General features: G+C 42.7%; 1 protein-coding gene across 2 annotated transcripts in view; it reads left to right on the forward strand.

The window, feature by feature from the left end:
• PIK3C3 (phosphatidylinositol 3-kinase catalytic subunit type 3) overlaps nucleotides 1-16,079 on the forward strand; it is a 139,032-nt gene that overhangs the window by 27,029 nt on the left and 95,924 nt on the right. For both annotated transcript variants that reach the window (XM_034773560.1, XM_034773561.1), the window contains 3 exons: nucleotides 10,035-10,106; nucleotides 14,409-14,513; nucleotides 15,082-15,174. In XM_034773560.1, coding sequence (XP_034629451.1) covers nucleotides 10,035-10,106; nucleotides 14,409-14,513; nucleotides 15,082-15,174 — 270 coding nt within the window. The remainder of the gene's footprint in view (nucleotides 1-10,034; nucleotides 10,107-14,408; nucleotides 14,514-15,081; nucleotides 15,175-16,079) is intronic.

The raw sequence follows: 16,079 nt of genomic DNA on the forward strand, positions 1-16,079 counted from the left end.
ACCTTGATGTAGTTTTTTCTCGGGTAGGTGTATTTGTTGGAGACTGTCTGATTGCAGTATATTTTTGTTTGCTTATCTAATATAGTCACATCACTTTTAATATCTTGTTCCATGGTCTGTAGAAAATATGATTGTAAGGTTTATAACAAACATTTGCTCATATAGGCTGAATATTATAATTATGAAGTGTTGTGTTATACAGATGTTGTATCATGATGTCCACTTCTCTGCTGCTCCCTTCGTCTACGATCTTTGAAGTGCTGCTGTTGCATTTGAATGATGCACTTCAGAGTGGAAGGATGGTTATGGAACATGCATGTGTTTTGCCCCCTACATGCACATTTGATTGTAGTGGGAACTGAATTTGTGCTGTCTTAACGTGTTGCGTATATATATTTTTTTGCTATTGGGAGAGAGAAAGCTTGGTTTTGAACCAAACAAGTAGAGGTGGTCAGAAAAATTCCAGTGACACATTTTTTTCATTGAAATTTGCCAGTTTGAAATGAAAATGGCTCCTGGAGATGATTTGATTTCAATGAAGTTCTGATGGCACCTGTCATGGCTCCAATCCCTTTCACAGAGAATTTAGAAATCTTTGGGTTTTCATTCTGAATTGGACTGAAACCAAATTTTGAACCTGAAATCCTCTACGAAACGGAATTACTTTTCTCTGCATAGCTCTGCAAACAAGCTAGGAAATATTCTTAGAAGCATGAAGAAGGAATATAATCAAGGTATAAAACTGGCTTACTAAGCATCATAAGATAATTAGGTGGGTAACTGCACATCATAAGATAATTAGGTGTGTAACTATTTCTAAAAGTAGAAATAGCCACAATTTGAAGGTCTTGTTAAAAAGCTACTTCACGCAAACAAATTCAGGACCACTTTTCTGGAAACAGCAGAAAACAGTCCATAAATTAGTTGCCTGTCTTCTCAAGTTTGTTATGCTTCCACTTAAAATATAAAGATTACCTATCCAGCATATAGAATCTAATGGAACAAGGGTAGGCTGTCACCTGTCTCTGAGTGATAGTCTAAGTGAAAATTACTTGTCACAGTTGTGTTGATAGATTTGTTTTTTGGTGTTGTGACAGAGAACCAGCCTGTTAAACAGCTGCTGATAGAATCTGCGATTCTGTGACTCAACGCTCAATTACTGTATATAAAATGAAGTGGCAGTGGCCGCTTCCTGTGTTCTCTATCAATTTAATTGTAATGCAGCATTTAAAATGTGAGGAATGCCAGTCTGCAGGTAGCAAGAACACAACTTCCAGTTTCACTTTTAGGCAAACATCACTCACTATGGAAATATCACTGGGTGAATTCCAAAATGCAAATATCTCATCTTATCTCTATGGGTAAATGAACTCCAGCACTTTTCATGAACGTGTATTTTCATATAGGGTTCAAGTGAAAACAGCATTGTATTGGGTAAATAGGGCAATTGCAGAGCCAGATCCATTTAAAGGATTTTCTCAGTAGAATATCTTTCCCAGTGTTTAAAAAAATTAGGTTTTATCAGTCGCTGAAGCCTTGCCTGTGTGTCCATCTAGGTTCTGGATACAGATAATTGTATCCTGCTGGTACAGCTTGGAACCTTGGTTTAACTAACCCCATAATATGAGATCAATAGAACCCCCTATTTGTTAGTGTTTTAGAAACTGATAAATGCTGTAATTTCAAAGAGGTGTGGCAGAACCTTGCTTGATCAACACTTTGCTTTTCCGTAACACACTATAATCTGCAAAATTGGCAGTGTCTCTCCACCTTTCATCAAAGAATAAATAGCAGAGAGTGGTAGTGAGGTCTTACATTTGTAAAAATGGCATTTTTGGAATATAGTGGAGTATGTTTAATATTATGCTATAAAATATTTAATTAAACCAAACTCAAAATGAACTCTGTATTCTTATGAGGTTTGGCTAGTGGTGGATTTATGATTTTGCCGCCCCGAGGCCTTAAATAATTGCCGCCGACGGCCCCATATGAACTTGTTTTAGTTTTTTTTACAAATTTGTTTGAACTAAAATGAATCTAAATATCATTAAAATAATTGAACATTTACAAGTTTTATTATAAATAAAATTACAAGTACAGTGGACCCTCGCTTAAACATGCATCTGTATAGCACGATTTCGCTTATAGCGCGGGAATGCGCATGGATCCAAGACTGAGAACCGCTTAATTTCTTCCGCCCAGTCATCATATTAACGTTTAGCATTCTCGCGAGTATGTTTACTAAATGGTGTCGCGCTGTCATTGGTGATTTCAATACATGCTATGATTGGTAGAATCGCAGCATCACTGATGCCGGGATTACAAAAATGCTGCTATTAATAAATTTGTCGGCCTAGGCGATAATACACCGCTAGGTTTGGCCTCACATTTGTTTGAGACCTCCATGGCAAATTAGCAGGTAAACAATTGTTGTCATGAATTATTGAGGTTACACAGTCAGGGACAATATAATAGATATTGATGTTCTTTGAGTGAAAGAGGGGTCAGAGTTGCACATTCCCTATCCATTTGAAAGGTGGGTAAAACTGCCAACATCCTTATTCTGTTGACTGATGTCGTTCTGTCTGTCTCCAGGGTATTTCATAGAATAGCTATATTTCAGAATAGGCTATCTTTAATGAGAGAATTTGGCCCATGAGAGCAATGCTAGAACTCAACCAACTTGCAAATTCTTGTTACAGTTTAAGGGTTTTTTTGTGCTAAAACATAATGAAATTGTAAAGACAGAGTGTCCTTCATTTGAGCTGAATAACTAAAGTAAGCAAAAATAGGTCATTCTGGTTTCAACTTTTATGTGCAATCTAGAAAAATTGGTGGGCTGACCTGTTAAGTAAAGTTTTTGCTTTTATTTTTTTAGTTTGACTTTTCACTGTAACAGTACAGCATGGTGATAGAAACACTTCACCTTTTTGTTTTTAACTAAAATATTCAAAGATGAAAAAATACAGATGAAATCTTAGAAAAAAGTGAATTCTTGGCTTTCAAATCACTAGTTGAGCACTAGGGCTTAGAACAGTTTACTGTCAATTCTTAGTATTTTAGGTCTTTATAAGCTTGCCACTGTTATAAATCATGAAGAAGTTGGCTGTTTCTTTTTTCCAGTGGTATAAGATATATATATTTTTTTGAGCCTGGGGATGCAAGAGATGTCAGACCTTAATGATTGTATTGCCTTTTTCTCACCTAAATTTATGATTTGTGGTTGTAGATGAAGGGGAGATTTTTCAAAGGTACAAAGGGGAGTTAGGCTCCCAACTTCCACTCGATCAGTGGAGTTGGGGCACCTCTCCACCCTTGGGGCCTTTGAAAATCTCCCATTAATGTTTTCTACTATTTAAAAGATAGAATTCGAGGCTTTCAGGTGAGATCAAATATTGATTTCTAGTTCTGGCATTCTCCAGAACAAGGCTGATTAAAGTCACAATGTAATTAGCGGATAAAAAGCAAGACAGCAGTCAGAATGTTTTGTTGGTAAGAAGCAATACTTTGTGATCTGGCAGGGGTACAAAAGAATGGTTTACATCACTGGAGAAAATGGTGCCCAATTAACCAATCCAAAAAATCATCCATTTCTAAATTAGCTCAGTGAAGTACTAGCTCTGTCAAGGTTCCTTCCCCACTCTGAACTTTAGGGTACAGATGTGGGGGCCTGCATGAAACTTCTAAGCTTAACTACCAGCTTAGATCTGGTTCGCCGCCACCACTCCCAAAGTGCTAATTCCCTTCCCTGGGTAGCCTTGAGAGACTCTTCACCAATTCCCTGGTTAATACAGATCCAAACCCCTTGGATCTTAAAACAAGGAGAAATTAACCATCTCCCTCCTCTCTCCCACCAACTCTTGGTGGATCAAGATCCAACTCCCTTGGATCTAAAAACAAGGAAAAATCAATCAGGTTCTTAAAAAGAAGGCTTTTAATTAAAGAAAAAGGTAAACATCATCACTGTAAAATCAGGAGGGAAAATAACTTTACAGGGTAATCAAACTGAAAGAGCCCAGAGGACCCCCCTCTAGCCTTAGATTCAAAGGTACAGCAAACAGAGATAAACACTCTAGCAAAAAGGTACATTTACAAGTTGAGAAAACAAAGATAAAAACTAACACGCCTTGCCTGGCTGTTTACTTACAAGTTTGAAATATGAGAGACTTGTTCAGAAAGATTTGGAGAGCCTGGATTGATGTCTGGTCCCTCTCAGTCCCAAGAGCGAACAACCCCCAACACAAAGAGCACAAACAAAAGCCTTCCCTCCCACCAAGATTTTGAAAGTATCTTGTTCCTTATTGGTCCTTTGGGTCAGGTGTCAGCCAGGTTACCTGAGCTTCTTAACCCTTTACAGGTAAAAGGATTTTGGAGTCTCTGGCCAGGAGGGATTTTATAGTACTGTACACAGGAGGGCTGTTACTCTTCCCTTTATGGTTATGACAAGCTCACTGGTCCCTAGCAGGTACTTCTAAATAGTCAAGGGCTGAATTTAGTAACTACGCTTATCTGAGGTCCAGAAAATTTCAGTTTCTTATTTTAATGTGATACATGTTCTCCTCAGACCACCACAAAATGTTCACATTTAAAAAATACTGTCTTAAGTCAGAAGACAATGAGAGTGGGTAGGATTTTCTAGAGCTCTCAGCATTGGCCTAACTCTGTTCTCATGGAAGCAAATGGCTCAGTAAGTGTGGTGTGTGTGTGTGTGTGTGTGTGCGTGCTTACTTTTAAAATTAATTATTTATTTTTAAAAATAATCTGGAACTCTTGAGTCTTTATCCTAACTGTTACTAATTCTTTGTGTGGTCTTGGTCAAGTCACTAAGGGTACACCTACATTTGAGCTGAGAGGTGTGATTCCTAACTTTCATAGCTAGGCTCCCGCTAATGCCTGAAAATAGCAGCGTGTCCACAGTAACATGAGTAGCAGCTCTGAGTATAATCCCGCCTGATCCCCTGGGGTACTTCTGCGCAAGCTAGGAATCACCTCTCACAGATCAAATGTAGATGTACCCTGAACCTCACATTACCCATCAATAAAATGAGGATACCTACCTATCTGGTGGGGTATTGTTAAGATTAATGAACTAATGTTTGCACATCAAATTGAAGATATACTAAGTACTAAATATTTATTCTTAAATGCATTATGATAAACTGAACAAATAGAAAATGCTAAAGGGAAAACATAACGCACAATCAACAAATGAGTTAATTGTATGTTTTTAGCTGTTTTTGGGGAAAACTCATAATATAGGATTAGCCATAGTTAAAGTGGGCATGGGGGGGAGGGGGAGGCGGAGGAGGGTGGCGGTAGTGGTTAGATAAGTAGTTCTGCTTTTATACTAAACCTCTCCCCCACTACTCATTTTTCCTCATCTGCCTGCTGCTGCCTGTCTAACATCTCACCTAAACTGTAAGCTCTCACATACAGGGACAGATCTTCTTTGCTCCTTGTCTGTATAGTGCCTGGCACAATGGGGCCATTGATCCTTGGTTGTCACCCCCAAGCAGGTGCTCTTGTAATAGAAATAATAAATATATACTGTAGCACCATAAATCTTAATTAACGCCAAAGTCACCATCTATGCAATTTATTATTTAATTTTGTAATTGAATTGAGCAGAACTGAAGAGGATTGTCCCTTTTCTTTGACTTTTTTAACTTGAATTTTTAAAAATTCAAAATCTTAAATTACCTAATATGAAAAGCGATCATACATTTATTCACAGGCTAAGCTTAACACCATCCACATATTATATGTATCTTACTTGGCTAAAAAGTATTGTTTACTTTTATGTGTGTTATCAGAATTGTGTCTGTAAAAACACTACCGCTATTAACACTATTACTGCATTTATTAGCTTCATCTGCCTAAAAAATTGCTCCAATGTATACTTAATTTGCTGGTACAAAACCAAGCTTTTGCTATAGTCAGCACTGTAGAATCAATATATGTGCAGAAAAGTGAGCTATATATTAGTCTGCCTCATGCATCATACACAAAACTGCTAGCTATGTTAAAAAAAAAAAAAATGCTCGGACTGGTAAGGAGGGGAAGCAGATTCCTTCTAATTCCCAGTTCAAACTAGAAACGGATAGCTTTGTGCCATTCTGCAATTTCTAAAAAGATGTTTCCCAAAATGGTGATCTGTGTTGCATTCTATCCTGAGCCCTCAGTATAGGGTGCGTCTCTGTGTGTTCATTTTCCCTCAACTTCAGCAAATACTCCAAATCAGTAAACCCATATTCTTTTTTTGAGTGATTGTTCATGTCCATTCCAAGCAGGTGTGTGTGCGCCGCGTGCACGCCAGCTGGAAGATTTTCCCTTAGCAGCGTCTGTAGGGTCGGCCTTGGCGCCCCCTGGAGTGGCGCCTCCAAGGGAGCCCTATGTAGGGGCCCGCCGACCCTCCACTCCCTCAGTTCCTTCTTACTGCCGGTGACGGCTAGCTGGAACTTTGCTTGCTTGCAACAAGCATAGCAGTGTCCCGTTTAAGTGTGTATATTTGATTCCTCTCTCATAGGTTAAAGTTTGTGTTAGTCGTAGGTAGTTGATAGTTGTTGGGTTTTTTCCCCCAACGGACTCGTCGCCCCGCTGGGGCATGCCTGCGTCCCCAGGGTTTAAACTCTGCAAGGACTGCGGGAAGTTTATGCTGAAGAGTGACCTGCACTCTTCCTGCTTAAGGTGCCTCGGAGAGAGCCACCAAAGAGACCGGTGCAGTATCTGCAGGGAATTCCGTCCCAGGACTCTTAAGGATAGAGAGCAGAGACTCAAAGTGCTCCTGATGGAGGCAGTCTTACGGCCACACTCGGACCCCGAGCCTGTCGATCCGGCGCCCAGCACCTCATCCTCGGTGCGCAGCGCCCTGGCACCGCTAACAAGACAGGAGGCCCAGTCTAAGACCTCTAAGTCCCGGCACTGGAGAGAATCGGGACATAGAAAATCGGCCTCCGTAAGGCACCGATCACCATCTCTGGTGCCTGCGAAGAAGAGGAGGCCGGTGAGGGGCCGATCACCCCACCAGGACCTTAAAAGGCCGGCGGTGTCCACGAGTGCGGTGGGACAAGCCGTGCCACAACTGCACCCTCCCACGGTTCCGTCGACTCCCATCCTGGTGGGGGTGCGGTTGAGTCCGGACTGGTCGAGATCCCCGGACCTCAACGAGGATGTGCGTCTCTCATCGACGCCGGAGGCATTCGAGGCCACCTTTGACTTATTAAGCCTCCCGGTGCCGGGCTTCCCGCACCGGTGGAAAGAGCTGCCGAATATGGCCTGCCCCCCGATCCAATCAAAGGACAAGCCAGCCATGATGTCGCCCCAGTCCCTGCCCCACGCTGCCCCAGCGGCACTGGCACAGAGACAGCATTCCCCGGGCCCGCAGCACCACGCCCCGGTGACAGTGGGTACTGCTTCCCCTCGGACCTCCTATTTGGAGACCTCAGACTTGGAATCCTACCGCTCCAGTAGATCAAGGAGTAGGAGGTCGGCTTCACAGGCGAGCCAACAACCTTACCAGGGGCAGTGGCAGCAGCAGTGGCCACCGCTCTCCCAGTGGCCATTCTGGACTCCCTGGGCTTACCATCAGACCATGGGACAGGTGCACGGCCCGCTCTCCAGGTCTACATCGGTCTCCTTGATGTCGGTGGGTCCGGCGCAAATGCCTCCACCACCGGCACTGCCGTCAGACAGGAGTGTGCCTCAACAAAGCCCGGCACCCCCTAGCCAGACACTGGCACTGGCGGGGACCATGGTTCTGACACCGCAGGCACCGCCCAGCACCCCTCGTCGTTCGGTGTCGACCCCGGTACTGGCCGCGTTGCCGCATCTTGCATCCGCACTAGCCATGCAACCGCAGTACCGTGTGCCGGAGTCCCCTGCAGAGACTGAGGGTACAGAGGAAGGTTCTTTGCAGGTGATCTCCTCCTCTTCCTCTCCAGATGAGGCGGTTGTGGGAACTTCAGCGGCACTGGCCCTAGAGCACAACCGGGTGCTTCAGCAGCTACTTAAGCTTGCAGCTCAGAGCCTGGCAATCCAAGCGGAGGAGATCGAGGTGGATGTGGATCCGGTAGTGGACATCCTGGCCCCCTTGGGCCCATCTAGGGTTGCCCTACCGTTGATCAAAACGATAGCTGATATGTCCCGCACCTTGTGGCAGACACCAGCTTCGTTGGCCCCCACGGCTAAAAAGACAGAGGCGCTACTTTATGCCCTCCAAAGGCCATGAGCACTTGTATGCCCACCCTCCCCCGGACTCTCTGGTTGTGGATGTGGCCAACCAAAGGGAGCGTCAGGGGTTCCAAGGGTCTACACTGAAGAACAGGGAGGCCAAAAAGTTGGACCTATTTGGCAGAAAGGTGTACTTAACAGGGGGTCTGCAATTACGTATAGCCAACCAACAGGCTATAGAGAGGCGGTATGGACACAACACGTGCTCAGCATTGTCCAAGTTCGCTGAACTCCTTCCCCAGGAATTGTGAACAGAGTTTTCTGCTATAATAGAGGAGGAGAAGTTAATTTCCCAGGCATCCCTCCAAGCAGCCCGGGATGCGGCGGATGCAGCCTCCCACACACTGGCAACTGGGCTGGTTATGCGGCGGGAAGCCTGGCTTCAGGTCTCAGGCCTTCCACATGAGGTCCAACAGACCATCCAGGACTTCCCTTTCAAGGGACCCATGCTCTTCTCCGAAAAGACAGACAAGAGGCTCCATAGCCTAAAGGAGTCAAGGGCTATCCTACGCTTGCTGGGTTTGCACACCCACCCACCCAATGCAGGCAATTCAGGCCGCAGCCGGCCCCGTGACCTTACCAGCCCCAGAACCGCACAGATGCCTCGCGTAGGCGGAGCAGAAACGGCAGAAGGAGGCAACAACAGCCTTCTGGCCAGTCCGGCCAGTCACGGCCCCCGTCAAGGCCTAGACCCCAAATTTGATGGTGCGGTCGGGGACGACTTACCGCTCAGGACTCTGAATCCTACCAACCCTACCTCTTCATCACATCTGTCCCTCTTCTATCGTGCATGGTCCCGAATTACATCGGACAATTGGGTGTTCCGCACGATAGAGAGGGGATATTCTATCCAGTTCTCCCTCCCTCCCTCCCCACCAGCCCCCCTCCCTGTCCAATCCACACATTTACGTCGCACTATGCCATCACGCACCAGGCCAGAGACAATGCAGCCTTCGGCCGTGCAGTGCTCCAATCCGCAGTGAACTCTGACCCCAATGCCTAAACTCAGGCTTGTGAGTCACCTGCTTGGAATGGACATGAACAATCACTTGAAGAAGAAAAAATGGTTACTCACCTTTTTGTAACTGTTGTTCTTTGAGATGTGTTCATTTCCATTCCAATACCCACTCTCCTACCCCTCTGTTGGAGTGCCGGCAAGAAGGAACTGAGGTGGTGGAGGGTCGGCGGGCCCCTATATAGGGCACCATGGAGGCGCTACTCCAGGGGGCGCCAAGGCCCACCCTACGGACGCTGCTAAGGGAAAATCTTCCGGCTGGTGTGCACACACCTGCTTGAAATGGACATGAACAACACATCTCGAAGAACAACAGTTACAAGAGGTGAGTAACGTTTTTTTTTCATGATGGGACATTTAAATTTTGTCCATAAGTGTTTTGGCTACAGCTTTTGAAAATTGTTTGCCCACACAATGGGGCCCTCTAAGCACTCCCATAACAGATACATCCTAATAATATTGGTAAAAATTTCCATCCATTTTTTCTTCACTAAAATGCTAATGCTGATGAAGTTTTAAAAATTATACTTCTCTCTAAATTTGTCTCACAAACAGATGGAGTTTATCCTTCGGTCTCCTATTTCCTTCTATCTTCTCAACTTTGTCAAAAATTAGCTAGAACAATTCCTTTCTATATTTTCTTATCCTTTATGCCTTTTGTTGGTTATCCATTGAAAGTTTAATTGCTTTATTTTCTCTTGAATATGGAAAGTAGTAAATTCTGACAGAAGACACGTTCATTATAACTTGTGAGACATTTATTGTGCCTTTCAATTATGTTGCTATCCAGGATGGTGATGAGTCCTCTCCAATTTTAACAAGCTCTGAGATTGTTAAGGTTCCAGATCCCCAGCTGTCTATGGTGAGTAATTTTCTGTGCAACACAATCCAAATCATAACAAAACTTCATTGTGGGATGCTGTGAAGTTCTTACAAGTGGCAGAGAAAAACTCTTGTCAATTATATCTCCTATGGTCTCAAGTAAGTTTAATTGCAGCATCAAGTTGTGGCTACTGCCAGTGTGTTAAGTCTTAAGTAAATCTAGTCAAGAAATAGTAGTGAGATTTTTAAGTTATTGTCAGTTTGTTATTAGGATTGGTGGGATGGTCAAATATTTTTAGTTCTTCAAGTGTCCTCTGCATATTCCCATTCATGGGACTTGTGCTGACCGGTTCAGCAGGACCTTAGAATCTCCTGATAGCAGTGCCCGTTAGGATGCCCCTGCGGCTTCACCCCCACCCTAGCACTTGAGCATACTCTGAGGGTGTGGGCATAAAAGGGGCATGGCTCTCATTGCTGCCTCAGTTCCTTCCACCCACAGCAGTGACGTGAACCTGTCTCTGTTAGTAAAATATGAAAGTACGGACCTAAGACTCCTCCATCACAAGTACCTATCTTTTTCTCTTAGTTCACCATTTCCAGTACAGAGTCTTACCCTTTGGCCTTTCCACTGCACCCAGAATTTTTACAAAATGCCTGGCTCGGATAACAGTGTATTTGAGGAGGCAAGGAATTTTCATCTTCCCTTACTTAGATGATTGGCTCCTGAAGGCTCCCTCTGAAGATTTAAGGAAGGCCATTCGGATTATTAGTTCTGTGTTCGGAACCCTAGGTCTTCTCATAAATGGAAAGTATCAGAGGAGTAGCTGTGTTAGTCTGAATCCACAAAACCAACGAGGAGTCCAGTGGCACCTTAAGGACTAACCGATTTATTTGGGCATAAGCTTTCATGGGTAAAAAACCCCACTTCTTTAGATGCAGCTGAAGAAGTGGGTTTTTTTACCCACGAAAGCTTTATGCCCAATAAATCGGTTAGTCTTTAAGGTGCTACCGGACTTCTGGTTGTTCCTAAATGGAAAAAGTCTCTTCTCCCCATCACAAAAGATTCCATTCAGTGGTGCGAGTCTCAACTCTATAAAAGGAAGAACTGTCCTTCCAGAAGAGGGGTTTTTAATCCTAAATGGCACAGCCTCCTTCAACATCCCTCTCAGAATGTAGGTTTTTGGTTGACTGTGTCAAGACTGATGGTGTCCACAACATATGTGACTCTGTATGCCAGGCTCAGAATGAGGCATCTTCAGCACTGGATCCTAAAGAACTTCAATCCCATTATGGACTGTATGCTAAAAGTTCTCAGTGTTCCGAGGAAAGTGTATCTTCCTCTAATGTGGTGGTTGAAACCACGGAATGTCCTCAAGAGAATTTTGTTCAACCCAGCTCCTTCTTCATTGTTAATAATTACAGATTCTACAAAGATAGTGTAGGGAGGGAGGGGGACAACTTTGCAATATGTTTATTCGAGGTCTTTGGACCTACAAAGAATCCCAATTACATATAAATGTACTGGCACTGAGGTCAATCCAAAGCGTTTCTTTCACAGGTGTGGAATGAGGTAATTCAAGTGGCCATGGGCAATGTGTTGGCAGTGTATTATTTGAACGAACAAGGAGGCGCTCGGTTTTCTCAACTATGCAAAAAGGCAATAACACTTTTAGACTGATATATCCAGTAAAATGTATACCCAATTGCCCAACACAGTGTGATTGCAGATCAACTGAGCAAAGATTTGTTGCAGATGCACAAATGGTCTCTAAAGAATTCTGTTACCCAGGATGTTTTCAGCCTTTGGGGATTTCTGGTCATTGGTCTCTTTGCGGCAAGATTCAATTCAAAATGTCCCTGTTCTTTGCTCAAGAGCTGGCTCAGGCAGTCTGTCATTGAGGGATGCATTTGAATATGCATTGCTCCCATTTTCACTTATCACCAGAGACTTAAAAAAGATACGGCAGGATTGAGCCAGGGTAATTTTCATTGCTCCAGCAGGGCCAAGGCAACAGTGGTCCACCGAGTTAGTCCATTCATCCAACAGCAACTACAAGATGCTTCTGTTATCAACAGACCAGCTGTTACAGGTCTTCCATCCAGATCTCTGATTGTTACATCCACCAGCATGGGTAATATGCCTTTGATAGAGTCAGAAAGATCGTGTTCTGTTGAGGTGCAACAAGATGTAATTAATTCCCGAAAGCTGTCAAATAGTTACAAGTCCAAGTGTAAAAGGTTTGTTTTATGGACAACTGAAAGAAGCGTTGACCAATTTTAGTTCCCATACAACTTATTTTTGAATATTTGTCACACTTAAAAGTAATAGGGTTGTCTTTGCCCTCCAGTAAGGCCCATGTAGCGGCAATAACAGTGCATCATACTCATGTTAATGGAAAATCTATTTTTTTGTGTACATTGAATTGGCCTCTTAAAAAGCTTTTCACCAATCTGGATCCCTTCAGTATGGAACCTGGTCCCACCATGGAATTTGAATTTAGTTTTAACTCAACTCGTGGCTCACTCATTTGAACCTCTAGTGAGCTGCTCTTTGTTCCTCTGTCAGTGAGGACAGCTTTTATAATAGCTGTTACTTTCTGGTAGAAGACAAAGTGAACTGCATGCATTGATGGCAGACCCCTTATACCAGTTTTTATAAAGACAAAGTGGTTCTTAGACTGGCTCCTAAATTCCTTCCTAAGGTGATTTTGGAGTTTTGTGTAAATCAAACTATCAGTCTACCAATATTCTTTCCAAAGCCACATTTAGGTAAAGGGAAGGCTAGATTACATTCATTAGCTGCTAAGAGAGCACAAGCATATTACCTGGATAGAATATTTTTCCCTTATTGATACATGCAAAGCTGCTGCTTGAAGGTTGGTTCACGCTTTTGCAAAACATTATGCATTGGATCTCACATCCAGGGCTGATACTCCATTTGGTGGAGCGGTACTCCAGTCTTTAACTACAACTTCTCACCCCTCTAGCCAATTTACTGTACTGCTTGCTAAACTATCCCATGAGTGGAAATATGCAGAGGACACGTGGCGAAGTGAAGTTAGGTTACTTGTAACCGGAGTTCTTCGAGATGAACTCTGCATGTTCGTGCTCCCTGCATATCTTCCCCATTCCTGCGGAGTCCAAATTTCAATATCTTGGTGTTCTGCTTTAGCAGTGGAAGAGACTGAGGTAGCAACTGCTGTCATAACCCTTTTATACCCACAACTTCAGAACATAATAGAGTGAGGGGTTGGGGGGTGGCACATGGGCACCCTGATAGAACCTTCTGGGAGTCGTGCCTATTATCCTGCTACACTGGTTGGCATAAGTCCCATGAATGTGAATATGCAGAATCCAACTTGACAAAGTCCAGTTACAAGTAACCAACCTTCATTTATTTGGGGCGGGGAGGGAGTTACACTATTAACACTTCTGTGGTAAGGGAAGGGGAGGCAATTTGGAGACAGGTGAGAAAGGAGGGTGATTGTTACCTTAGTAAAGGAGATAGGTAGGTGGAGATATAAGGCAAGAGGGAGCAGAGGAGGGGGGAAATATTGAAACTAAGGAGAGGCAAGTTAAATATTGCCCCAGGTACTCTGCTTATGTGAAATCCCTTTCTTACTCCACTTCCTTCTGTTGTCCTGGTTGTATTTATTGCCTAAATACAGTTCTAGAAAACAATTCCATTATTGTGAATGCCAGTTCAGCTGGGTGGGTATTAGCAACTTCAGGAGCCCTCGTGTAGATGGGGCTTCTACTGATGACACCACTGTCAGCACCATGCCATCTAACGCTGCTGTCAGGTAGTCCAGTTGACACAGTGCTGAAAATGGTGTTGGCAGCTGAAATCTTGTTCACACTGTTGCTTCTACTGTTGCTATTATGGCTTCAGCTGAACCAGTATTAACAATAAACTCTGGAGGAAAAAACATCTAATATACGCAGAGCCTTTAGACTGTAAAGGATGGTGTTTGGCCATAGATCTTTAGGATGGTGCTTGGCCATAAAGTGTTTAGCATGTTTAGGTGCTGTGTAAATAACTTTCATTTTGAACAAATGCCTTGATGACAGCCTTTCACCCAAAGGTGAGAAATAGTTATAAAACTGCATTTTAAGTCTAAAGTGATGGTATTGTTTGTGGAATAAGACGGCTCACTGTGGAAAGTGCATGCACTTTAAGCAGTGAATCCAGAAGACAGAGTAGTTTTTAGATATGAATACTTAAGCATGTAATACATTATTCAGGATGTTGGTGAGTCTCTGCTAGACAGTTGCATTTCAAGACTATTTTCAGTGGAGTTAAATATTTATAACCGCTGACTTTTATTTTGTGCATTTTTAGGAGAATTTAGTAGAGAGCAAACATCACAAACTTGCTCGAAGTTTAAGAAGTGGGCCCTCTGATCATGATCTCAAGCCTAATGCAGCTACTCGAGATCAGCTTAATGTAAGTTTGTAACTTTCATTTGAGTCTTTGGTGTCTGTAAGTATACAGATTCAGTTTTGCTAAATGACTTTATTCAATGTCTGTCGCCAAGTTTGAAGGGAATACAATAGATGATATGTGATTTCTCGTTAATGTGAAATCATGTGTTGTCAATAAGAGAACTCACTTGGAGGTGGGTGGTTGTCTGTCCCAGCTCATGAACGCCAAAGTCATTCCCATCTGGTTACTTTGAGATGAGTTAGCCTTACTACACTCCTGAGTGCAAAGGAATCCACATCACAAATACTAATTGGCATTTTTGGTAGTCTCAGCAGCAGGGCCAAGGACTGATAAGTCTATGAATCCCCTGACCTCTATGGGTGGTTCATCTAAGATCAGGGTTGAAGAGCATCACTTGTGTAGTATGGGGAAATTGTCAATTCTGTTCTGCTTGTGGATAGACAAAGGTCTTCATTCTACAATGTGGTCAGTATGGCACATGAGACACACACTAAATTCTCTCAACTTATTTAAAAGATCAATATGTATAATGTTTATTACAAATTATTCTCTGGAAATTTTTTTCTAGATCATAGTGAGTTATCCACCAACAAAGCAACTGACATACGAGGAACAGGATCTAGTTTGGAAGTTCAGATACTATCTTACTAATCAAGAAAAGGTAAGGTTAAATGTATTAAGTATATACTGATCACTGTACATTATTATTGAGTAATTTATCTTTCTGTTTCATTAGTGTGACTGCCTTTTTAAGTGTCTGCCTCTTCAGAGTTGTGAATCTCTGAGCTGACAAAGTATATTTAGTCGAGATATTTTTTCACAATGGAACATCTATGCTGGTAAAGACTAGTGATCATATTTTTAAAATCCTATTGGCAAATACTTTTAAAACTTGTAGCTCAAAATCTCTAGTGAGTTCCTTTAAAATGCTCTTCTGCCAAGCCTGCCAGGATTAATCCACCAAAGACAGTTGGTGTTAACTTCTGCAAATATAGCACAAATCACAAGCTGCATGCCTTCTAGATAATAGGCTAGGTTATTGGAAAGTGAATTAGAACTAGATGGTCAAATAATACCAAAAAATAAAAATAAAAAGTGTATTGTTCAGTGATTATTTAATGAATAGTATTGCATTAGCTCTAACTGGTACCTTTCTGTTTTGCCTTACGTGAGGCCCCAGAAAATTGTAGCTGGACTATGTTAAAATAGGTAACATGTTAAAATGACGAGTTATTTTAGAGGTAGGTATTCAGCTATAAACCAGGCTGAAGTCGTAGTCCTAACTTGTTTATATTTTTGGGTGACCTCTAGCAAAGGATCTAAATTCCTGATTGAGCAACGCATTTAAGTATGTGCATTGCTGAGCTCTCTTCTCCCCAGTCAGCTCCATACATTGAGTAATCCTTAACACCTTGTTGTCAGTGCTTTGAGTCTGGCCAGTATTCTGTTAAAGACTCCAGACGTGAAAAGATTGTTTCAAAAGAAGAAAAAAAAATAGAGTTGTCCTTGGGTTGCCAAATCTCTATAAAAAGAACAGGAGTACTTGTGGCACCTTAGAGACTAACG

This window comes from Trachemys scripta, chromosome 6, assembly GCF_013100865.1.
Source record: "Trachemys scripta elegans isolate TJP31775 chromosome 6, CAS_Tse_1.0, whole genome shotgun sequence".
In the NCBI taxonomy this organism is placed as follows: Eukaryota; Metazoa; Chordata; order Testudines; family Emydidae; genus Trachemys; species Trachemys scripta.